The sequence below is a fragment of the Marmota monax genome, unplaced genomic scaffold (assembly GCF_021218885.2).
Source record: "Marmota monax isolate L192 unplaced genomic scaffold, Marmota_monax_Labrador192_F-V1.1 WCK01_AAM20220418_F8-fsc00042, whole genome shotgun sequence".
In the NCBI taxonomy this organism is placed as follows: domain Eukaryota; kingdom Metazoa; phylum Chordata; class Mammalia; order Rodentia; family Sciuridae; genus Marmota; species Marmota monax.
Window position 1 is genome coordinate 1128968 of NW_026693008.1, and position 25210 is coordinate 1154177.

General features: G+C 45.3%; 1 protein-coding gene across 18 annotated transcripts in view; it reads left to right on the plus strand.

Moving 5' to 3' along the window:
- The window catches only part of Magi1 (membrane associated guanylate kinase, WW and PDZ domain containing 1), a 619206-nt gene that overhangs the window by 362973 nt on the left and 231023 nt on the right, over nt 1-25210 (plus strand). For all 18 annotated transcript variants that reach the window (XM_046452718.2, XM_058582074.1, XM_046452730.2 and 15 more), the window contains exon 2: nt 7781-7897. In XM_046452718.2, the coding sequence (XP_046308674.1) occupies nt 7781-7897 (117 nt within the window). The remainder of the gene's footprint in view (nt 1-7780; nt 7898-25210) is intronic.

Consider the following 25210-nt stretch of genomic DNA (forward strand, 5'->3'; position numbering starts at 1 on the left):
TCTCAGTTACATGTGCATAAAACAGATTTCAAAGGTCCCTCTTATCACCAGGAGCCTAGGCCCCTACATTATAAGACTCCCCTTCAGGATGTTCGTTCCTGGGAAGGAACTCTGTTCATATGTGCTGGGGGATGTTCTCTAGAAGTCATGCTGCTCAATGTCACTTTCTCGGTTTCTTCATATGGATGCTGCTGAGAAGGACCTTGGGACAACTTTATAATGGGGCAGTTTAGAAGAGAAGCTGGGTTGGGCGTGGTGCACACCTGTCGTCTAGCACCTCAGGAGGCTGAGGCAGGAGGATCGCAAGTTTGAAGCCAGCCTCAGCCATGTGGCAAGATCCTCTACACCTTAGCGAGACCCTGTCTCAAAACAAGCTTTAAGAAATGAACTGGGGAGGTGGCTCAGTGGGAGAGCACCCCCGGGCTCCATCCTCAGTAACACAAAGACACACGCACATACACACATACACAGATCTTGGAAGAGGCTTTGTTTTCATATTGGGACGTTTTGCACACGTAGATGTTTTCTGGTTTCAAAGTGAGTCGAACTGCTTTAGGAAAATAATAGTGTGATTTTTGAAAACTTTCATTCTCACACTGAAGTTGAAAGAGTAGCATCAGGTGCATCCTTACTAAGATTCACCAGCGGTTCACATCTGGCCATACCCACCCATCCTGGACCTGAGAACAGGATGTAGGGCGCATGGTACTTCATCCTGAAATACCCAAGCATCACCCTCCAAAGATGGTGTTTTCCTACAAGCCGTGATATAGTCGCCATATCTCAACACTCATTAGCATCATCTGACTCAGTCAGCTCCCAACACTGGATCAAATGCAGGGCACTTAACCTTGAGCCCCATCCCCAGCCCTTTCTATATTTTATTTAGAGACACAGTCTCGCTCAGTGGCTTAGGGCCTCACTGAGTTGCTGAGGCTGGCTTTGAACTTGTGATCCTCCTGAGCTGCTCGGATTACAGGCGTGCGCTGTGTTGTTTTTTAAATTTAGGATCCAGTGAAGCGAATGTACTGTGCTGTGGTGTTCCTTGCTAAAAGAATAACAATTTACTGAGCGCCTACTATGTGCGAGACAGTGAGTTATTGCACCCAGCCTCACAGCTACCTGTTTAATCAGATAGTATCACTATCTCCTCTGGAGAGATTAGGGGATCGAGGCTCAGAGGGGCTCAGCCACTTGCGGAAGGCCAGCTGGGGAGTATGGAGCCTGGATCTGAGCTAATCAAATCTGTTTGGGGACCCAGTGCTTTACACTACATATTGCCGAGAGAAGCATATTCTGGAGGGACATTTATCATATCAACAAATTCCCACAACACCAGCTATGCTTTTGGAAAATCTTCCCAAAGCAGAAAACTTTAAAAAATCTCTGCAAATGCCAGACCTCGAACACAAAAACAATACGTATTGCTTTCTTAATTTGAACATTGGTCCTGTCCTTCTCACTGTGGACCCCTGGTAGAGTTCTTTCCTGTTAACAACACAGACAGTGCTGTCCCCCATCTGTACTTAGCTAGGTGAAGGACCACCCTCTGGCCCTCAGTTTCTTCTTCTGTAACACAGCACCAGCAGTAGAAGCAAGCCCACTGGGTTGGAGTGAAGAATGGTTAGTACTCTGTTCCATGTATGGAAAATGTCAACTGCGTTCTCTCAAGTCCAGCTGCTCCAGTGAGACTCTGGCACAGTGTCTTCTCAAGAAGTCAGTTTTCCTAATCCCAGAGGCTCAGGAGGCTGAGGCAGGAGGATCATGAGTTCAAAACCAGCCTCAACAACTTAGCAAGGCCCCTGGCAACTCTGTCTCTAAATAAAATATGAAAAATGGCTGGGGATGTTGCTCAGTGGTTAAGCACCCTTGGGTTCAATTTCCAGTAACTCCCTTCCTCCAAAAAAAAAAAAAAAAATTTGTTCTTCCTGATGTCACATCTGTTGAAAACGCACAGCTGTTCACGAGGGTCCACACCAGCTCAAGTCAGCTTTATTACTTTACCTTCAGGGGGCCTGTTGTTTTTCCTCCCTCCTTTATCATTTCTCTTTGCCTCTTTCTGAACAGATGTTGATCCACTCTCTGAGTTTCCCTGGGACAAATATACAAAGCACAAAAGCTGTAAATAAGGAAAATGGAGAGATGATGGAATTTCCACCGAAGCGTGCTCTCCTTTCCATGCTTAATGCGTCTCTCTTCTCACTGTGGGATGAGATTTGTTATAAAAAGATTCTCCAGGAGGAAGAGAATAGAGAAGGCAGGCGAGGAAATAATAATACAGCCGATTTCCTGAAGTGCTGGCAAAATGTCTTGTGCGTGGCCATGGGGGGCATTCGATGGAGTTAGTGTTTCCATGAGCTGATACATCAGTCTGTCCCCCGCCTCTGCTTCACATTGCAGACCTAGCACGTTGCTTTTTCTTATTTACTTATTTTTTAAGTGCTAGAGCGCAGCCCTTTTTGTTCTCTAGGAGAATGGGTGCGACCTTTGTGTGTCTGATGACTCCACCTGTCTGCAAAACCCGGTGCCCACAGTTGGGTTGTTTTTTAAACCAGGGATTGAACTCTGGGACACCTAACCCCTCAGCCCTTATTATATTTTATTTAGAGACAGGGGCTCACTGAGTTGCTTAGGGCCTTGATGAGTTGCTGAGGGCCTCAATGAGTTGCTGAGGTTGGCTTTGAACTCGAGATCCTCCTGCCTCAGCCTCCTGAGCTGCTGGAATGACAGGTGTACACCATAGCTCCTGGCTTCTCAAATGTTTAAGTCTGTTTGTTGTTCACCATGATGTAGATACACAGCTATGGTTTTAGGATTTGTGTGTATGTGTAAGTATACATTCACAGGACATAATCAATAAAATGTTAATTGTACCACAAATGAGGTTACAGGTGATTTTACTTTGTTGGACTTTGGTTATTTTTCTCACCTGGTAATTAATTTCTATTTGTTATTGTGATAAAACACACAGAACATAAAATTGATACTTTTAAGTATATAGTTCTTTGGCACAAGTGCATTTACAAGCTGGGTGCGGTGGCACATGCCTGTAATCCCAAGCAGCTCAGGAGGCTGAGGCAGGAGAACCTGGTGTTCAAAGCCAGCCTCAGCAAAAGTGAGGTGCTAAGCAACTCAGGGAGACCCTGTCTCTAAATAAAATACAAAAAAGGGCTGGGGATGGGGCTCAGTGGTTGAGCACCTCTGGGTCAATCCCAGGTACCTCTCCAAAAAGCATGCATTTACATTTATTGCACAGCGATTCCCACCCACTGTTGATCTCCTGAACATTTTCATCCTTCTCCCCACTCTGCACCCACTCCACAGGAGCTCCCCAATAGCTTATGTTGCCTTTCCAGTGAGGGAGAAAAACCTTAGGAAAAATATGTTAGAAAGAAACAAGTAGCAAACATCGTTTTCACACAGAGCTTGCTTCAATTAAGTTTGGATTATAAGTTTTAAAGACTATCAAACAAGCTCATCTGTTTTTCAGTTTCTAATCTTGTGGTTTTTTTTTTTAAACCCTACCCTATATAAGTCTACGGTGGTGAAGGGACACGTATTCTTTTGCTGTAATGACGGCACTGCAGGACAAACCATTTGTGTCACCCCAATAAATGGACTCCTCCTACCGCTGTAACCACGGCTGGAGAAATTGGGTGCGAAAGCAGAATCACCTGGAAGTGTGATTAGTGTTAATTTCTTTATGCCAGTTTGTCTGGGCAGTGAGAATTGGGGAGGCATTAAAGTGTCAGGTCTGATAGTAATGGACAGCAGCATTCTGCCTTCTGGATGCAGCTGAGAACACAGGAAGCAGATGCTTTTGTCCCCTCAGTCACAAGGGATGAATTAAGAAGACTCCAAGCTGGTGCGGTGGCCCATGCCTGTCATCCCAGCCATTCAGGAGGCTGAGGCAGGAGGATCACGAGTTCCAAGCCAGCCTCAGCAACATAGCGAGGCCCTAAGCAACTCAGTGAGACCCTCTCTCTAAATATAATAGAAAATAGAGCTGGGGATGGGGCCCAGTGGTTAAGCACCCCTGGGTTCAATCCCCGGTACCAAAAAGAAAAGACTCAAAGTGTTCTCTCTGGCAACCGGGTTTCTTCACCAAATGTACAAATTTGCTTTAAAAACAGTGAGGAGAGAAGTGAGGATTGTGAAGATTCCGTGGCAAACTCCGAGTCTCCCTATGTATGATCTCATTTGCTCACTGCCCTTGACAGTTAGGAAAAGGTTTTTAGACCCGTCTCTGGATAATGGGCAATTAATTTGAGATGAGATGCCCCAAAGTACAGGATTCTTAATGGAATGCGAAGGTTGAGGCTCTGCGCGTTCAAATGTCATGGGACGCAGAGTTCATGCTAACTGGCCCCATGGTCAGCCTGCCCTTTTACCCATTAGCAGAGGAGAGGGGTTTGGTGAGATGATCATAAGCCCTCGCTATCTTGGCTACTTGGAACAGAAGCTCAACTGTAACCCAAGAGTGCCTTCCAGTCTGGATATCTGATTCATCCTGCTGCCTACCAGGCATGACCCCTAAGGATGTATTGAATATGTTACATGTGGGGAAAGACACACTGTATCCCGAATCCATTTAACTTTGGGCTGAAGCAGGACCCCTGAGTATCACACACATCTCTTCTACTACTCACGCTCAAACCATAAGTGGCATTGTCTTCTCATGCAAAGAACTGTAAACCTGCCAGGTGTGGTGGCACACGCCTGTCATCCCAGTGGCTCAGGAGGCTGAGGCAGGAGGATCTCGAGTTCAAAGCCAGCCTCAGCAACTGAGTGAGGCCCTGAGCAACTCAGTGAGACCCTGTCTCTAAATAAAATATGAAAAGGGCTGGGGATGGGGTTCAGTGGTTAAGCACCCCTGGGTTCAATCCCTGGTACCAGAAATACTCCCCAGTTTTTGCTGGTATGTGGAAGCTAAACCACAATATAAGGGGACAGGGTGAGAAGAGAATCTCAGCAGATTGGACAAAAGGAAAGAAAGGAAGGGCTGGGGATAGGGGTAGGAAAGACAGTAGAATACATCGAACAGAATTTTCCTATGCATTCATATGAAATACCCAAGTGAACCCCGACCCTTGCGCCCACCCACAGGAATGGGGTGCTGATTAGAATAAGATAGATTCCCTGCTTGCATAATTCTATCAAAATGGATTCTACTATCATGTATATCCAATAAAAATAAAATAAAAAGTAAATAAATAAATGTTTAAGAAGATGGAAAGGCTAATCACCCTCATTTGATCACCATAATTACCTGTACTTATGTGTCAATGGGAAATAACCCTAAAAATGATGGGAGAAAAAGGACTGTTGTCTCTAAGAGGAATAGAGAACACTAAATTATAGGCCATGGGAATTTTGCTGGGCAACAGAGTTCTTCTACAGGTGCATTATAGTGTTATCATACTCTAATTCTATTTTTATGTATTTTTTTAGTTGTTGATGAACCTTTATTTAAATGTGGTGCTGAGAATCGAACCGAGTGCCTCAGACATGCTAGGCAAGTGCTCTACCACTGAGCCCCAGCCCCAGCCCCAGCCCCAGGGTTATTCTTTTAAGCAAATTTCAGGGTGCCTTATCCCGTGAGCTAGAATCACCAGGTGGGACTAGTGAACAGTGGTGAGTGACCAGTTGGTTTTCTTTTCTGAATTTCAGCCTCAGCAAGAGCCTGGAATTTATTAAACACAAACTAAATATGTTTTTTGTTTGTTTGCTTTTCGGTACCAGGGATTGAACCCGGGGTGCTTACCCACTGAGCCCCATCCCCAGCCCTTTATATTTTTTATTTAGAGAGAGGGTCTCCCTGAGTTGCTTAGGGCCTTGCTGAGTTGCTGAGGCTGGCTTTGGACTTGTGATCCTCCCGCCTCAGCCTCCTCAGCCACTGGGATGACAGGCATGTGCTAGTGCCCAGTACCAGGATAGATTTTATATTTTAAGCATTTTCCCCCCAAAACAGTACAGTTCATGTGGGTTTATTTTTGTTCTTTTCCTAATCACCTTAGCAGTATTTCACTTGATATTATAATAATTTTCCTTTTTCATTAAGTGCTTTCTTTTTGCCACGACCTATACAAATGTGCCATCCCACTAAGCCTCACAAGTCTTGTGATGCAGCTTGCTATGAGAAAAGTGAGGTTCAGAGGTTAAGTCTTGTGCTTGGGCTCACCAACACACAAACAGTGTAGCCAGGATTCAGTGAGGCCTGTGTTAACTGGGGACTTTCACCTCTCTAATGGTCATTGAGAAAGAAGCATCTAGAACAGGGCCTAGCATGCAATAGTCCTCCTGCCTGCCATTATGTGTTTTTTGTTTTATTGTGTGTGTGTGTGTGTGTGTGTGTGTATGGTACTGGGGATTGAACCCAGGCCCTTGTGCATGTGAGGCAAACATTCTGCCAACTGAGCTCTATATCCCCAGCCCATATGTGTATTTTTTGAAGTGGGCGTGGTCACGCAGACCAGTCATCCCAGCAACTTTGGAGGCTGAGGCAGGAGGATTGCAAATTTGAGGCTAGCCTCAGCAATTGAACAAGACCCTCAGCAACTTAGTGAGATTTGTCACAAAATAAAAAAAAAAAATTTAAAGGATTGGGGATGTATCTCAGTGGTAAAGCACACTTGGGATAAATCCTCAGTACCAACCCCCCCAAAAAACTTATTCTGAAATTATTATAGAGTCACAGGGTGTTGTAAAATACCACAAAGCTATTCGGTGTACCCCTTATCAAATATCTCCCATGATAATCTCCAGTGCTCCATAGAATTTATAACCTCATGCTCCTTTGCAGTTACTCTGTCTCAACTCCAGGAACATATGGAACCATTTTTTGTTGTTGTTGTTGCAACAAATTGGTTTAACATATTCTGAAAATTTATATGTTCTCTTTCTTTTGCTTAACATTATATGCTGGGGATTTATCAGTATCATTGTGTGTGTTAGTAGTTCAGGTATCTTTTCTTTTTTCTTTTTGTACGGGGGGTTGAACTCAGGGACTCTTCATTTAGAGACAGGGTCTCACTGAGTTGCCCAGAACCTCATTTTTGCTGAGGCTGGCTTAGAACTGTCAATCCTCCTGCCTCAGCCTCCGGAGCTGCTGGGATGACAGGCATGTGCCACTGCACCGGGCTGTGTTTATTCTTTTAAAAATTCCTTTTTAAAAAAGGGAATCAGACAGTTTGTGGTATTCTACATATTTCCTCCTACTACCAGCACATGAAGATCTAACTTAAGTTGTTATTATACAGATGAGGTGTGCATGGTTCTTTCCAGATTTCTGCCTTCATTTACTTATTTGCTGTTTCAAACCATAGTAAATAATAGTAGAGATGTGAGCCCACTTTCCCAACCTTTCCTTAGGGTAAATTCCTACTAGCTGGATCCCGAGTGGAAGGACATTATGTCGCTTGGGAGTTATTGCCAGATCATCTTCTTGGAGGCTTTTGGCCACTCACTCTCCCTCTGAGCGTGTCTGCATGTAGATGTGGCACAGATTTTAAGCGGAATCCCCCAGACTCAGCTCTTTGATATTTTTGCCTTCATGGAGTTAGTCTGTGCGATGGGCCCCCCAGGTTAGCCTGTCCCCAGCTGTTCTTTCTTTCTGACATTCCCGCCTGTCCCTCCCCTGCAAAGGGAAACCTGTGCACAGGGATGACTGAGAGGGGCAGGCCCTGGCATCCCTGTGGGTGGCTCTGCCCCAGCAGTCCTGGGGGCTCCTTCTCCAGGAAGACTTCTTGTTGACGGCCTCTGTTTTATCCATGTCCTGCAGGAGGGAGGCTCCACAAGGACCTGCGACATTTTCTCAATCAACGGTTCCAGAAAGGGTCCCCGGATCACGAGCTGCAACAGACCATAAGAGATAACCTCTACCGCCACGCTGTGCCTTGTAAGTCGCCAGGCTTGGCATCTCACCGCGGGAGGGTGGGTGAAAAGTCAGGGGGATGCGTGGCAAGTTCGGCTCCTGAATGACACTGGGAGTTCAAGCAAATCAGCATTGGACAGTGGGACAGCCGGCACAGGGTTATGGTGTGCCTGACTTGGCCTTGACTCTGACACTTACTAAGTTGCTGTCCTGGGCAAATTGGACCCCTTGGGGGATTTTTTGGTGGTGGTTGTTTTTTTGTTTTTTGGTGCTGGGGATTGAACCCAGAGTGCTTAACCACTGACCTCATCCCCAGCCCTTTTTATATTTAATTTAGAGACAGGGTCTCACTGAGTCCCTTAGGGCCTGCTAACTTGCTGAGGCTGGCTTTGAACTCGTGATCCTCCTGCCTCAGCCTCCTGAGCTGCTGGGATCACAGGCCTGCGCCACCATGCTGGGCATTATCTAGCTTTTGTAAAGTTCCCTTGTCAACTTGGTGGAGAAGACTTGTGAATAATACTAATTTCATGGGTCTGTTAGGAGTGTTTTACTCAGCGTTTTTGCTGTTGTGACCAAAGGACCAACCAGAAGACGAGGAAAAGTTTATTTGGGGGCTCAGGGTTTCCGAGGTCCCAGTCCACAGACAGCAGGCTCCACTCCTCGGGGCTGGAGGGGAGGCAGGACATCATGGAGGAAGAGTGTGGTGGAGGGAAGCAGCTCACATGGTGATCAGGAAGCAGAGAGAGACTCCACTCTCCAGAGACAAATAGAGACCCCAAAGCCACCCCCCAATGCCCCCTCCTCCAGCCACACCCACCTGCCTCCAGCCCCCACCCAGTTAATCCCATCAGGGATCCATTCACTGGTTGGGTTAAGGCTCTCACAACCCAGTCATGTCTCCTCTGGACCTTCCTGCACAGTCTCACCTGTGAGCTTTTGGGGTCATCTCACATATAAACCATAACAAGGAGTAAATGGGAGAGACCTGTGAAGCATTTTGTGAGGAGTTGGCGTGGCCTCCTTTCTGATAGCCCTTGTTGTTATTAAGCCTGAGGCCTGTAGGCTGACTGGCCTAGAGTGGGTCATCAGTGGGTGCCTGATGGTCTCTTGTTGAAGAGGGGACCTTAATAGCTCACCCATCCTCCCTGGGCGGCTTCTCCATTCAGCCAAATTTACAACTTTGTAAATGAGTATTTTTTTTTTTTTAAGAAATGGTTTCCACAAATTAAAAAGCTCAAATTCCAGAAACCATTAGCTAAGACCAAATCTGAGAAGGCAAGATTCAGGCAGAAGAGCTCTGAAGGCCAGACTCTTGTATTAAGGGAAGGCAGGCGGGCCACTGTCTGCCTGCCAGATAGATGATTGACAGCCAGTTGTCATGAGGACACTCCACCACATCCTTGTACAGGGGAGTTATAACATGAGTCCTGCACAGCCCAGATTTGGACTGAAGTTAAATAACTGCATGTCTGCCCAGGACTTATGCAGTTATTTAATTTCTGTCAAATTTGAGGAGAGAATGATCCTAGTTTATTGCTTGAAATTTTTCTTTCTTGTATCGTTTAGGTCTTTAAAATGTTGAAGTATCTGTTCTTAGAGATATCATTTTAACTCTCCCTTGAAAATGGAATAAATTTGTGTTTAAGTTATCCTTTTTATTTATTTTTATTTTATTTTTTGGGGGGTACTGGGGATTGAACTCAGGAGTGCTCAATCACTGAGCCACATCCCCAGCCCTTTTTTGTATTTTATTTAGAGACAGGTCTCACTGAGTTGCTTAGGACCTGCTAGGTTGCTGAGGCTGGCTTTGAACTCACCATCCTCCTACCTCAGCCTCCTGAGCTATATAAATGGTTTTCTTAAAACAGTTTTTGCAAGAGTAATATGCAAGAGTACTAATGTTTGCTGATTGTAAAACGATAGTTGGAACTAATTTAAGGCTTTCTGTGCATTTGCAAAGACTTAGTAAGTTAAGACTGGGACCTCAGAGATGAGTTTCCAGAACAGCTACCGTTCTTTAAGTCTTCCAGCCTTGGATTTGAAAATTGATCCCAATATTATATTCATGATGATTCCATTTATTGGGATTAATGATGATTCCTAATCATAATTACAAGGGTAGTAATTGTCATTCCATTTTCATGGATTAAGCAACCAAGGCACTAAAGTAAATAAGAAAAAGGCCAGGTGTGGTGGTGGTGGTGTGCACCTGCAATCCCAGGGACTGCGGAGGCTGAGACAAGAGGATTGCAAGTTCAAGGCCAGACTCAGCAATTTAACGAGTCCCTGTCTCAAATTAAAAATAAATAAATAAACACATAATAAAAAGAACTGGGGATGTGGCTCAGTGGTTAAGTGCCCTTGAGTTCCATCCCCAGTCCAATAAATAAATAAATACATATCTAAAGAAAGAAAAAAGTTTCTGGGTGACCGGGATTTGAGGTGTCTGGAGTCCAGCATTGGTCTGCCTCTGGCCCACGGCCAAGTTTTACTCTTATAATAACCCTGTGACGGTGGTGACCTTTGGCACCCATTCTACAGGTGAAGCAGTCTTCCCAGGAAAATTCCATGACCAGGAAGTCGCTGGTGTGGGTCTTTTTGGTGGCTTAAGTGATCTTGGGCCGGTCGCCTCGCTGTCCCATGGCTGCTTCAGGTTGAATGCCATTTGCAGCGTTCAGTAATCGCAGACTCATGATTGTTCTCTGTCTAATTTGTCCCCTACTTAGATTCCAATTTAAGAAATGGGGATGAAGCAGATGAGCACACCATTTCTTGATGCATCTGTGGGGTTACCATGGTGACATGTTGGCATGCTTTCCCATTTAGTTTTTATTTTTTTTCCCACTGATTTATTGGACCTGACTTGGAGCTAAACGGCTTGATTTTTTTCTTTTTTTTAGCTTACCACTATGTAGGAATTGGGGGCTCAAATGACCTCAGTCTTTGGAAAAAACAGTGCAAAAACCTCATGTTGGCCTTGGCTTAGGTAAAAGCCTTCGGTGTGGATGTGGTGTGTGTAGGAAACCAGGGAATCTGGCATTTGGAAAGCGGAAATGGTGTTCCCACCACAAGAGAAAACAAGGACCGATTCGTTTTATGTTTCCTCCATAAAGTGGGGAGGAGATTCAGCGGAGGTCTGTTTCGGGGCTGGTGTGCCTTTTAGCAGGAGTGGGCGAGGGGGGACTGGGGGTTCTGTTCCAGGCGGGGAGTACTCTGGCTACACGTGCTTGTTTTGAGTTTTTGGTGCTTGTGACTAGGAGAGCAGAGCTCAGTCCCAACCTGTTGCCTCACGGAGGAGGAAACCCTGAATTTGGGGGATGGAGCCTCCTGGTTATGTGGTACCTGTGCTGCAGGAGGCCGGTTGCTGACACCCATACATTCCAGAGCTTTCTGCCTCTGACACCCAGTGATTTTTGGTGTTGGAGAAAAGGAAGACCTCATGAGCAGGTGCCTGTTAGTCGTGGTGAGATTTCTTTTCCTCTAAGCCAGGCACAGTGGTGCACGCCTGTCATCCCAGCGGCTCGGGAGGCTGAGGCAGGAGGATCTCGAGTTCAAAGCCAACCTCAGCAACTTAGCAAGGCCTTAAGCAACTCAGTGAGACCCTGTCTCTAAATAAAATGCAAAATAGGGCTGGGGATGGGGCTCAGTGGTTAAGCATTCCTGGGTTGAATCCCCAGTACCAATATATATGGTTTTTTTTCTCTATATTTTAGAGGACTTAAGGGCCCCTAGACAGGAAGAAATAAAGCTCCTTTATTCATAAATTGTTTTATTTTCATCATGTGCATCCTGACAGACTTCCCCACACAGAATTCAGTTTTATCCTCATTCCTTGACACAGATGAGGCAGGAAACAGTCTTCTTTTGCAGATTCGAAGATGCAGCAACCCAACTTGACTTCCTCCAGTCGCCACCGCTCCCAAATGCCACATTACTCACTTCACACCCTCTGCTGTTTGTATTTTTTTGATTTCTAACAGCTTTGATGAGATGTGATTCACAGACCATAAAATCCACCCAGTCCAAGTTGCACCCAGCACTGTTTTTGTGGTTTATTATTATCCTCCAATTCCCTTTTATTCTTCCCTTCATTTGAGAACTTTTATTATTTCTACATTATGAAAAAGGTCATCTTGGTAGAAATTTAATTCTAATGACCACTGAAAATCACCGCCAATTTTTTTTTTTAAGAGAAACAAGAAACAGTTGCAGAATGAGTTCAAAGTTCAGGCGTGAAGTCGAAGGGCTGTTCTGCCAGCTCTGTGACCTGGTACAAGTCATGGAACCTCTCCAAGGCTCATGTATTGTTCAGTAAAATGGAAATAGTGGTCTCAACTATTGTCTCTCCAGTTACACACTGAATCCCTATGGAGTAGCTCTCATGAAAGGAAACAGGATCAGAGTGGCTACCATCTGGCCTTAGGTCACACAGCAAGTAGCAGAGTTAGGGTTTGATTGGGTCTCCCAAGTTGGGTGTAGTTAACTATACCTGATTAGAGTCATATAGAAATAGATCACAGAGAGTGAAAATCTGCTGACCTTAGGGTCTTGGTTGTGTAAAAGGATGGGTATTTATGTCTTACAGGTGGAGTACTGTCATTCATCAGACCTCAAAAATAACTTTTGTCCTCAGATTTTTAAGTAGTTTATGGACACACACAATAGAATTTTAAGAACGGTCATGCAGATTTTTAAAAATCTTTACATAATTTTCTTAGGACATTTAGATGGATCTCATTTTCCGTTAGGTCTTTGTATGTGGATGGAAAGCCACCTCTAAACCAAGGGATCTGAAATGCATGTGCGCATGCTGACTTCTCTGCTTCCTCAGAATCATCTGGTTACTGCCACTCCATTCACGTTCCCCGTCCTGCCTCCTCAGGACTCAGGATGTGCAGCTCACTGCCTGTCTCCTTATAACAGGCAGCGCGCACCTGTCATCCCAGCAGCTGGGGAGGCTGAGGCAGGAGGATCGCTTCAGCAACTTATCGAGGCCCTAAGCCACTCAGTGAGACCCTGTCTGTAAAGAAAATACAAAATAGGGCTGGGGATGGGGCTCAGTGGTCGCGTGCCCCTGAGTTCAATCCCTGGTACCAAAAAAATAAATAGGTAGATAGAAATATTAATAACTGGCTTGGTTTACTTCCTCTGATTTCCCAACCTTCCTATCTGATCAATACCCAGACTTCTTTTAAGTGTTAGCCCAGATTTTGCTTTCTCTGCCCAGTCACCGTGGTTGGACCAGCTACCCTCCTGCCACTCCCAGATCCACCTTAATACATGTCCTCTGCCTGCTGCCAGTCCTCTCAGAATCTAACTTCAGTGAGTCCGGCATTGTATCTGCCTCGGTAGCCAATGCACCTAGCTTGGTGCCTGCTCCGTAGTTGGAAAAAACGATGTGCCTTGTTTTGTGTATTTGCTGGTACTTACTCTCTGGGGAAAACTTCGGAGCTATTTTTGCACAGACTCTTGGAATAAAAGGCAGCTCAGAGACTTGAACCCCAGAAAGGGTCATGGAAGGCAGATAAGAATTTCACTGATGGCCGGGCTCCGGAGGCTGAGGCAGGAGGATCTCGAGTTCAAAGCCAGCCTCACAGTAATGAGGCTCTCAGCAACTCAGGGAGACCCTGTCTCTAAATAAAATTTAAAAATAGGGCTGGGGATGGGGCTCAGTGGTTGAGTGTCTCCAAGTTCCATCCTGGGTACCCCGAAAAAAATAAAAATTTTTAAAAAAGAACTTCACTGATGACTTGCTGGTTATCCAACCCCAGAGCAAAGATGTCCAGGCTCCTGTGAACTTGGAGGTGGAGTGCCCATTTAGAGCGCTTAATTACAGTCTAGGTACCCCTGCACCTCCTGCCGTGATCGCCTCCCTGTTTTAGGGCTTCTTGTCCTCGTTGATGCCACAGCGCCTGCGATTGTTGCTTTGGAAGGGCTGCTTTTCCCATGAAGATAAATGCACGACCTGACAGGGCTTGTCATTTAGGGCACTGTCGCTGTCAGGACGAGGTACAGCTCATGGCCGGTGCTGGTGCTGGGTCTTAGAACCCAGAGCATCACCCCGCTCCTGCCTGGCGCTCCTCTGGGCTGTGCTCTGAGGTCATCCAGAGGAGGAAAGGGGAGGCCGGTCTCGCTCTGCAGGGTGACACTTTGTTGATCCAGATTCCCCCTGATACCAGGACCCTTATCACCTATCTAAGAGGTATATCGATCGTGGACTTAAAAAGTAAGTTTACAAAAGCATTAAACGTGTTTGATCTGCAAGGCGATTCAAATTTAATGTGGTAAACAGGTGATCGTGGTCTTTATTTATAAAAGAGGCACTGGATTCGGGCAGGCAGTGTAGTGTCTGCTAACATTTGGCCCTGTTCGTTATTGAGAATGGGGCCGTGATCACCTCTGAGACTCTCTGAACCTCTGGTTCTGTCTTATGCACAGTTATGCCGACATGGCTTGCCAGACATCAACTCATTCTGCCACTGTCTTTAACAATCCCCGCGGATAACCTAAACTAGACCTTTGATCACCAGGAAGCGGGGGTGAAGAACCAGATGTTGGGGGCTTGCTGTGTGATGGAACATGTCTCCCTGTGCTCAGTTGTGCTGGGTGCTGATGGGATGCCTCTGGTCCTAATTCATGAACTAGAGTTCTGCAGGCCCTCAGAGGACTGATCTGGGGAGGACTTCCCCAGTGTGGCCAGAGTCAGTACTGTCTAAAATCAGAAGGAGCTTTCAGCCCAGCACGGTGACGCACACCTGTCATTCCAGGAGCTCAGGAGGCTGAGGCAGGAGGATCGCAAGTTCAAAGCCAGCCTCAGCAACTTAGTGAGGCCCTAAGCAACTCAGCGAGGCCCTGTCTCTAAATAAAATATAAAAAGGGCTGGGGATGGGGCTCAGTGGTACAGCACCCTGGGTTCAATCCCGGTACCAAAAAAAAAAAAAAAAGAAGAAGACTGACTGACATCTTTACCTGTGGCATATCCTGCCCCTTAGTTACAAGGTGGTATTGTTCCAGTCCAGGTCAGTGACTTCTGATACTCTATCTTATTTACCTTTTTTATTTCTTTTTTCTCATCTCGTGTATTTTTTCATTCTTTCTCCCTCAAGACTCTCTAGATTGATTTTTAATTTTTTTCTTTAAATCTACCCCCCAAATATAAATTCTACATTAGACAGTCACCTGTCATTTATCACTGTGCCAGTGGTGTCTAAGCAGTGCACAAGAGCAACATCTTAATTCTACTAACTATGCAACTGGCATCCTATATGAGGTAAAGGGGGACCAGAGAATCTGAAGAACACCTGACATTAAGTTTTATAGTTTGAGTATTAATGATAAAAAGAATAACCAGTAGTGTTTCTGGACTACCCCCAAGTACCACAGGAACTCTACTAAACACTTCCTATAATCCTCTTAGCAGTCTTTTGAAGTATAATACCCATTTTCAAAAATAAAGTGAAGTTGAAAGAGGCCCCAGTCATACCCTTATTTAGAAAGCTGAGTTTGATTCCCATCTGTCAGATCCCCAGGTCTCTGTCTTCAACATAGGATCCGACCCACATTGGTCCCATCTGCTGGCTTACTGACCAATATGGCGCCTGTAATGGGCAGACAGGTGTCTGTCTTGCCTCCGTCCATCTCCCAGAGCCCCTTCAGCACCCTTGGCCTGACCATCACTTCTGTGAGTGTCACTGGAGCTTGAATAGAGGTGTTGAGTCTGGAACATTCTGGTGTGGAAGACCTGAGGGGCCTCCACCCTCAGTAGTGTCTTTGGTGTGGCCAACTTTTGTGTTTTCTGGGATTTCATTTTGCCATAACTGCTTCACTAATGTTTATGAGAAGTACATAAGCACCCAAGAGCCAGCCTGGCTCCAGAGGGCCTCAGAGTGGATCTTCTATTTAAAGGTCCCCCGGGTAGATGAACCCTGCCTCTTCCCACCCGCTTTTCTTCCCTTTCTAGCATGACTTTCCAAGCCCAGCACCCTTCAAGATCTCTTTAGATTTTATTGACTTGGGGTTTTCTGTTGCTATCACAGAATTTCCACGGACTGAGGATTTTATAAAGAAGAAGAATTTATTTCTCATAGTTCTGGGGGATAGGAGGTCCCATCTCAAGATGCCAGCATCTGGCAAGAGCCTTCTTTCTACGTTCTTCCATGGTGGAGGGTGAGAGAGCCTAACCCTAACCCCATTCATAACAAGCCCCTGCTCTTGGGAAACAGCCCCCTCTCTCCATAAACACATTAATGAACTGACGAGGGCAGAGCCCTTATGAGCCAACCATCCATCGACATGATGGCATTGGGGATTAGGTCTCCAGCACGTACACTTTTGGGGACACGTTTCAACCGTAGCAGCCTTATTTATATGAAGATTCTTCTCTTTCCCCTTTTTTATGAATAAGCCAAGTTTTCAAGAAACGATTTCCCAACATTTGTGATGTAATGACCCAACACTCAATGCTAGGCGAGATTACAGTGAGATTAATAATCGAATGATGTAGCCCATAATAGGCAAGCTTGAAACTGCGCATTCTCTGTGTATTCCTGGCATCAGCTAAATCCCCAATGTTCTTTTCCTTTGTATTTCTTATTACATCTTGTTAACCCTAATTGCCACCGAAGAGTTGCTGCGTGTTTAGAGTCATCGTGGCAGAGGAAAAAGGGAGCAAATTCGCAAACTTAAAAGCTCATAACATTGGGATTGATGTGTATGTGTCTATTATTAACAGATTCAAATAAACATGGCTTGGCTGTTTTTTTTTTTTTTTTTGAGAGGGAACATGGGAATGCTCCTGGGGTTTAAATCCAGGGATGATTTATCACTGAACTACATCCTCATCTCCTTTAAAAAAAATTATGTTTTGTTCTTGCTAATTTGCTGAGGGCCTTGCCAAATTGCTGAGGCTAGCCTCAAACCTGCAATCCTCCTGCCTCAGCCTCCTGAGTTGCTAGATTTTTTTTTTTTTGGTTCCCTCTAAGGTTCTCAGGGGTGTAGAACATGGGAAAGGAATAGGAGTTTATGTGTAATTAGAATTGATGCAATTTATAGTCTTTTTATAAAAACGTGTTAGACCATGTTTCGCCACTTAGCAATATCATGTATCATTAATTGAATGCTTACTATATGCACCAGGTACTGTGCTAAGTGACTGATTGCAATAGTGTGATTTTTTTTTCCTGCATTGGGTATTATGAATGTGGCAATTGTGGTGTCCAGGGATTATAGGTAAGTGGCTTTGCCAAGGACACACAGCTTCATAGTGATGGAACTCAGATTCAAACCCAGTTCTCATGGGCTCCTGGGTCCAAGATCTTGGTTTATTTCTCTGCCTTCAGTCACCTTAAAGACCATTTTTTAAATTAACCTATTGAATTTTAAAGAATCTTCTCTTAATAACATATGGATCTCTCCTTGGCTGGGTGTAGGATACTAATATATCTGTTTGGCAGCCATGTTAATTTATTTAATTGCCTTATAATTTTAGCTGACATTTTTCATCAAGATTTGTTGCAATTATAAAGCCATTTGCACTGCAATTTATGAAGCTACATGAAAGTTTTCATAGTATCCTTACCTCCTATTATGTTAAGAGAAGAGTTCACCATTTTAGTTTCTGAAGAATCCTTTAAGTCAAGAATTTTTATTTGTAGCAGGGGGGTTCTAGAGAATGACAGTTTGCTTTACCACTAAGCTACATTCCCAGTCTTTTTTTTTTTTTACCCATTTTTCTTTCTTTTTATAATGAGCCATGTCCTCACTAGGTTGCCCAGGCTGGCCTCAAATTTGTGATCCTCCTGCCTCAGCCTCCCGAGTTACTAGAATGGCAGGTGTGCACTACCACACCTGGCGCAGTGCTGGGTTATAACCCAGGGTCTCACTCTTGCGAAACAGGTGCTCTATCATTGAATGATGTCCCTAGATGTTCTAGATTTTGTTTTTCCTCCAGTAGATAGAAGTTTGTGGCTAATCCAGGTTTGATGGAGTTTTTGGCTTGCTGTGCCATGATAAGTCAGTCCTGCCAAAGGCCACCCGTGAAAGGTGGGCCTTCGAGGCTCTTGCGTCCAGTCGGGATTGGGCACGTGTGCAGACCAATGCAGTGGTGGGTCCTCTGGGGGCGTTTTGTACCAGCTCAGTGCACAGCAGAGGGACCCCTGATGAACCAGGAAGTGATGGTGTCCTGAGCCATGCCGGCCCCCAGGAACACCAGGACTTGGAACACCCCTGTCCAGGGAGCGTCTTCTGTCTTGTTCTGAACTCATGTGAAATGCCCTGGGGCTCTGGGGCCACACGTCATCCTTCTCTCCGTTCCTCTTCCCTTCCTCCCTCTCTCCTTCCTTCCCTCCATTTCCTTGCCCTCTTTCCTTCCTCCCTCCTTCTGCTGCTAACCTTCCTCCATGCCCAGTTCTGACGGCACAGCGTGGGGTTGAGCCACAGTGACGGGGAGCCAGCCACATCTGGGTTCCAAGAAAGACCTTTTTCTAAAACAAACTGAGAGGTAAAAATACATGTGGTCAGTTATGACGAATCTTAAGTGAGTAGCTGGATTACTTGGTGGAGGCATGCACACCCACACATCCATCCATGCATCTGTGCATGTCTGTCCATCCCTCCATCCATCCATCTATATATATATATATATATATATATATATATATATATATATAACTGTTTTTCACATCAATACATGGAATCCTCTAGCATTCCAGGAGCCTCCTCATGTCTTTTCCTATTAAATACCTCTCTTGTCTGTCCATCCATCCATCCGTCCATCTGCATGTCTATCCATACATTTATTCATCTATCCATTAATCCATCCATTAATCCATCTATTCATCCATCTAACCATGTGTCCACCCACCCATCCATCCATCCATCTGTCCATTCATCCATTTGTCCATCCGTCCATCCATCCATCCATACATCCATCCATCCATCCGTCCGTCCATCTATGTGTCCGTCCAGCCATCAGTCCGTCCACCCATTCATCCATCTGTCTGTCCAATCATCTGTCCATCCATTCACCCATCCATCTGTCCATTAATCCATTCATCTGTCCATCCATCCATCTGTCTATCCACCCATCCATCCATCCATCCATCTGTCTGTCCATTCATCCATTCGTCCATCCATCCATCCATCCATATATATATAAATGTTGTTCACGTCAATACATGGAATCCTCTTAGCATTCCAGGGGCCTCTTCATGTCTTTTCCTACTAAATACCTCTCTTGTCCATCCATCCATCCAACCTTCCATCCATCCATTTACATGTCTGTCCATCCATCTATTCATCTATCCATTAATCCATCTGTTCATCCATCTATCATTTGTCCATCCATCCATGTGTCCATTCATCCATTTGTCTATCCATCCATCTATCTGTCCATTCATCCATTTGTCTGTCCATCCATCCATCCATCCATCCATCCATCCATCTATGTGTCTGTCCAGCCATCCGTCCGTCCAACCATCTGTCCATCCATCCATCCAACCATCTGTCCATCTATCCATTCATCTGCCCATCCATCCATTAGTCCATCCATCTGTCCATCCGTCCATATATCATCTGTTCGCATCAATGGCTCGAATCCTCTGAGCATCCTCTGAGCATTCCAGGAGCTTCATCGTGTCTCCTCCTCCAGCACAGATTACTTTTGTCTGTTTGTGAGTTTCAGGTAAATGGAATCATAAGTTTGTATTCTTCTGACTTCTTTTGCTAACATTTTTCCTCTTAGGAAATTTCATGGGTGTGTTCTTATACAAGTGGACATATGTGCACAGTTCTCAGTGTAGAGCTGCTGGATCTCGGTGGTGGCCTATGTGCAGTTGGCGTAGGGATTACCAAACAGTGGCCAGAGTGGTGCTGTCATTGCTCCCATGTCTACTTGGAGTTCTGGTTGCTCCCCATCTTCATCAACATTGGGTATTATCAGTTCTTCTTTTTTTAATTTTTAAATATTTTTTCTGTTATCTTGGCACATGTGCAGAATGGTATCCCACTGTGACTTCAATTTGCATTTGCCTACTATAGAATGACATTGAGCACTGTTTCAAATGCTTTTGTCCATTTATATATTTTCCTTTGTGATGGTCCTGTTCAAGTCTGTGCCAGTTTTTCTTTTAAATTCGACTATTTCAGCCAGGCATGGTGGCACATGCCTCTTACTCAGCAGCTCAGGAGGCTGAGGCAGGAGGATCGCGAGTTCAAAGCCAGCCTCAGCAACTTAGCGAGGCCCTAAGCAACTCAGACTGTCTCTAAATAAAATATAACAAAGGGCTGGGGATGTGGCTCAGTGGTTAAGTGCCCCTGGGTTCAATCCCCAGTACCAAAAAAAAAAAAGAAAAAAAGACTTGTCTTTTTTCTGTTGGATTTGTCTCTGTGCTGAGGAACTTTACTGGGACAGCTTGCTTAGCCTCCTTAAATGCCACTTATACAATGGGACTGGTCAGACCTGCTGTATAGGCTGAGGTGTGGAAGACGTGAGGAGCTGTATGTGAACCACTAAGCACACGGCACTTTGTACCAGGCACAAAGAAGGCACGGGCGAAGAATATCTAAATTAAAAAAAAAAAGATTTATTCTTGAATCCAATGAATAGCTCATGAAGACATTCTAACATTTTTCCTTCCTCTGTGTCTTCATGAGCTCTTCTTTTTACACTGATATAAAAAGAAAGACCGTGGCCACGTGCATAATACATGGTAGGCTAAAGGGCCCGGTGGTTACAGTGACACACTGGAGGTCACACGAGTTCTTCCAAGAACTTTGACTTCACAATGGAGACACACGAGAACCAGAGTGAGTTTCTTAAAAGGAGGTGAAGAGGAGGAAATGTAGACCGAGCACCTAGTTAGACAGCGACCTGCCTTGGGTATTGGTGGGGAGCATGCGGGAAGAGGAGCTGGGCTTTGTCTCCCATTTCTCCCTCCCTGGTCTCTCATCTTCTCAGAGTGTCATCTTCCTCATTTGTAAAATACCTCCCTTAACGGTTGTTATGAAGCTGGGTGCGGTGGCCCACACCTGTCATCCCAGCTTCCGGGAGGCTGAGGCAGGAGGATCGTGAGTTCAAAGCCAGCCTCAACAACTTATCGAGGCCCTAAGCAACTCAGGGAGACCCTGTCTCTAAATAAAGAATAACAAAGGGCTGGGGATGGGGCTGGGTGGTTAAGGGCCCCTGGATTCAATCCCTGGTACCAAAAAACAAAGGTTGTCATGAGCCCAGATACAGTGCTTGGCCTCCCACAAGCAGTTTGTACGTGGGAGTTACTGTGATGGGTAATGGCCACCTTGGATGTAAGAGCTACGCTGAAGAAGTTGCACCTGTCACTTCTGTGAGCAGGGACTTGCTAGCCTTTACCATTGCCAGGCCTGGTGAAAAGCTGTTTCGGACCACAGAAGTTCCAGGGAGTGGTGTGATTGGCCCCAGGTGGGAGGAATAACAGAAAGGAGAAAAGGATCCTCTGCTCTAGGAGGAACCCTTTAGGTATGGACTATCTGTGAGCCCTGTTCTCAGATGCCCATTTGCACCCTGATCTCATGTAGGCCGGGGGTGACCAGGGCATCCCTAATTGTATTACAATGACTTATGTTTCTTTATTGATGGGTGTACTTCCAGAATACATAGAAATGGTAAGAATGAAAAACAGATCCCAGGGGTTGAGTAGTTATTGGAACTTGCCTGAGGCACGTCGATTAGGAACCCGGGTTTCAAGGGAGCTGCCTAGAGAAGCTGACTTACTCTTTCAGTTTTCTGGGCACCGAGAGGCACAGATTAAACCCACGTGATGCATATGGGTATGGGTTTGACTCACAGCCCCTCTGTTCTTGAACTTTGTGATCTTGGATAAATTATTTCCCTGAGATTTCCTAACTTTTGCGATTGGAACAATAGTGTCAACTAAGTTAACTATTAATTATCACTTAACCCTTGTAGTGGGGATCGAGAGACATCTGAAATCAGGACCTGGCACATCATAGGTGGTCAGTTTTCAGCAATAAATCCAGGAGCCTGAGGAGTAGCGATGATTCATTGCTGGGCAGAGTTGAATGAGGCAAAGGAGGGAGAAGGAGCATTTTAAATGTCCCTCCCAGAGCTCATCTCTTAGTTGGAGATGCAAGCAGGCTTTATTTTATTTTAGGGTCCACTTCTGTAATTCTGCCACCCAAATGCCTGATGTTCATTAGAGCAGTTGCAACCAAGACGCGTCTGTAACTAACCCACCAATGAGCCGGAGATGGGCAATTTGTAATTTGCTAGCGTTACTCGTATCCATTACTCATGTCACAGCCGCTGTGACTGCAGGCATGCGCCACCGCACCCAGTGTTCCTTTTGCTTTTACTTCCAACTCTTAGACTCTGCTTCTTGAGTGTCTGTCTATGAGAAGAAGAGCATCCTGCAGTGGTCAGGGCCCGTGAAGGATGGTGGCCACTCTCTCGGCCACCAGGTGTCAAGTCCAAGTTTCCTGCCCCCTCTATTTATTCGTGGTGGCAGATTTCTTCAGGATGCCACATAGGCTGGTAGAAACTTTTCCATGGGTGAAAAGTTCTGATATGCACGTGGTGAACCGTTGTGTTCTGGAGCCTTCAAGACAAACACAGGAGGACAAAAAGGTGATCCTGGAGTTGTTTTTGGTTTTGGAGGGGGTTGTGAACCAAAGGCACTTAACCACTGGAGCTGCATCCCCAGCCCTTTTTATTTTTTATTTTGAGACCAGGATCTCGCTGAGTTGTTTAGGGCTTCACTAAGTTGCTGAGGCTGGCCTCAAACTTGGGATCCTCCTTCTTCAGCCTCTCGAGCTACGGGGATCACAGGTGTGCACCACCACACCCGGCCTGTTAAGGACAGAGGGATATGGCTCCATCCAAGACAGAGTTTCCAGAAACTTCAAAATTTCATGGCAACAGGGATATTGTCCAGGTTCACTTGTAGATATGAAGGCCAGACCTTATTGCAAATGGGCTGTTTTACAAGATCATATCCCAGGAAGGAATGTCAACAACAGCCCCTCTGCTACCACTTCTGTTTTATGTCCATATTAGAACTGGGCTCTTGGTGAATTTAAAAAGCATCACATGGTTGGGTGTAGTAGCTCAGGAGGCTGAGGCAGGAGGATCGCGAGTTCAAAGCCAGCCTCAACAACTCAGTGAGGCCCTCAGCCACTCAGGGAGACCCTGTCTCTAAATAAAATACCAAACAAGGCTGGGGATGGGGCTCAGGGGTTGAGAGTGCCTGGGTTCAATCCGGAGTACCTCCCCCACCAAAACCAGAGGTGGGGCTTACTAGGAGGCGATGAAGCCCAGGGGTGGAGCCCTGCTGGCTAGATGGGATTAGGATCTTCAAGGGCTGGAGAGACTGGGTTGGCTTTCCCTTCTATTATGGGATGACTCAGTGTTCACTCCCCTGCAGAGGATGCAATAACAAGGAACTGTCCCAGGAGAGAGAAGCTTTCAGCAGACCCCAAACCTGCTGACACCTTAATCTTGGACCCCAACTACCACACCTATGATTCCTTTTTGTTTTTTTTTTTAACCTTTTCTTTTGGTACCACGGATGGAACCCAGGGGCGCTCTACTACTGAGCCACATCCCTAGCCCTTTTGTTTTTTTCTAATTTTGAGACAGGGCTTCTCTAAATTGCAGAGGCTGGCCTCTAACTTGCAATTCTCCTGCCATCAGCCTCCTGGGTTCCTGGCAAGACTATTCCCTCTTGTTACTTCTGCTTTGAGTTGAGGGTTAGGTTCACAAAACCAGCATGCAGGAGGGAGTTTCCTAGGAATTTTGCCTGCAATTAGATGTCTTAATTGTCTTCAGGTACCAGGAGAGCCTCCTCTCCTCTACCTCCCACTGTTCCATGCCCCAGACAGAAAACTGAACCTGTTTCTAGTCAGTACCTAAATATTTTCATTTCAAATCATTGTCAGATTATTTTTATTACATAAGCAACATTCACAATTTTTTAATTATAATCTCAAAGAGAAGCAGCATGATGTATTTTGATGTTTCATTTGACCGTTCAACTCCGTGGCATTTACTTTTGTCTGATAACCACAGATCATCATTTAATTCCTCTAAGTGCTTTTCCTAGCATACATGAGGCCCTTGGTTCAATCCTGAGGAAGGATGGACAGAAGGAAGGAAGGCAGACAGGCAGGCATTTCTTTAAGGATAGGGGTATAGCTTAGTGGTAGAGAATTGCCTCTCTGTACCTTTAGCACCACAAAAAACAAAACAAAACAAAAAATACTCCTTTGAGGGCTTTTTCTAATAATTCACAAATATTTATTATGTTAGTCACCATTCCATTACTGTGACCAAATACCAGAAGAAAATCAACTTAAAGGGAGGAAAGGTTTATTTTGGCACACTGCTGCAGAGATTTTAGTGCTTGGTTGCTTGGCTCCATTATTTCTGGGCTCCTGGTAAGGCAGAACGTCATGGCAGAAGCATGTGAAGGAGAATCCTGATCAAAATGCCTGGTGGCTGGAAAGCAGAAAGTGAGAAGAGGGGACTAGAGTTCCCAGATTCCCTTCAAGGGCCTGCCCCTGGCAAACTGACTTCCTTCCACGAGGCCACACTTCCTAAGTGGTCCTAGTAGCACCGCAAACTGGCAGTCAGTGTTTAATACATAAACCTTTGGTCAGCATTTATGATCTAAACTACAACAGGTAGAACTCATAAAAAATACATGATATATGGTTGAAAGAGTGTACAGGTTTGGGTTGTCATAAAGGGTGCTATATACTCTTTTTTGAAGGTTTGATGAGATCTGTCCATAAAATATCCCGGCATAAGCTTGGTACTCTGGCGCACACCTGTTATCCCAGCTGCTCAGGAGGCTGAGGCAGGAGGATCGCAAGTTCAAGGTCAGCCTCAGCAACTTAGCGAGGCCCTAAGCAATTCAGTGAGACCCTGTCCCTAAATAAAAACTAAACAGGGCTGGGGATGGCGCTCAGTGGTAGAGTGCTTGCCTAGCATGCCTGAGACCCTGGATCCATCCATCCCCAGTTCTGCCAAATTAAATAGATAGATAAAAGATAGGTAGGTCTCTTGGCTCTCTCTCTCTCTCTCTCTCTCTCTCTCTCTCTCTCTCTCTGTGTGTGTGTGTGTATGTGTGTGTGTTTGCAGTATCTGGGAACAGGAAGGGAGGAGATAAATAAATCTTTAACTTCACTCCATTTTAGTCGTAGTCATTGTTCTCAGGTTTCCTACTGCCTCCTAAGACAATTTCATTATTAGACTAGAAAATAATTCATCCTGTCTACATTTTCAAATTGGTATAAAATTGTACGTGGCATTCTCTTAAACATGAAGATAAATTTCTTCTATATTTG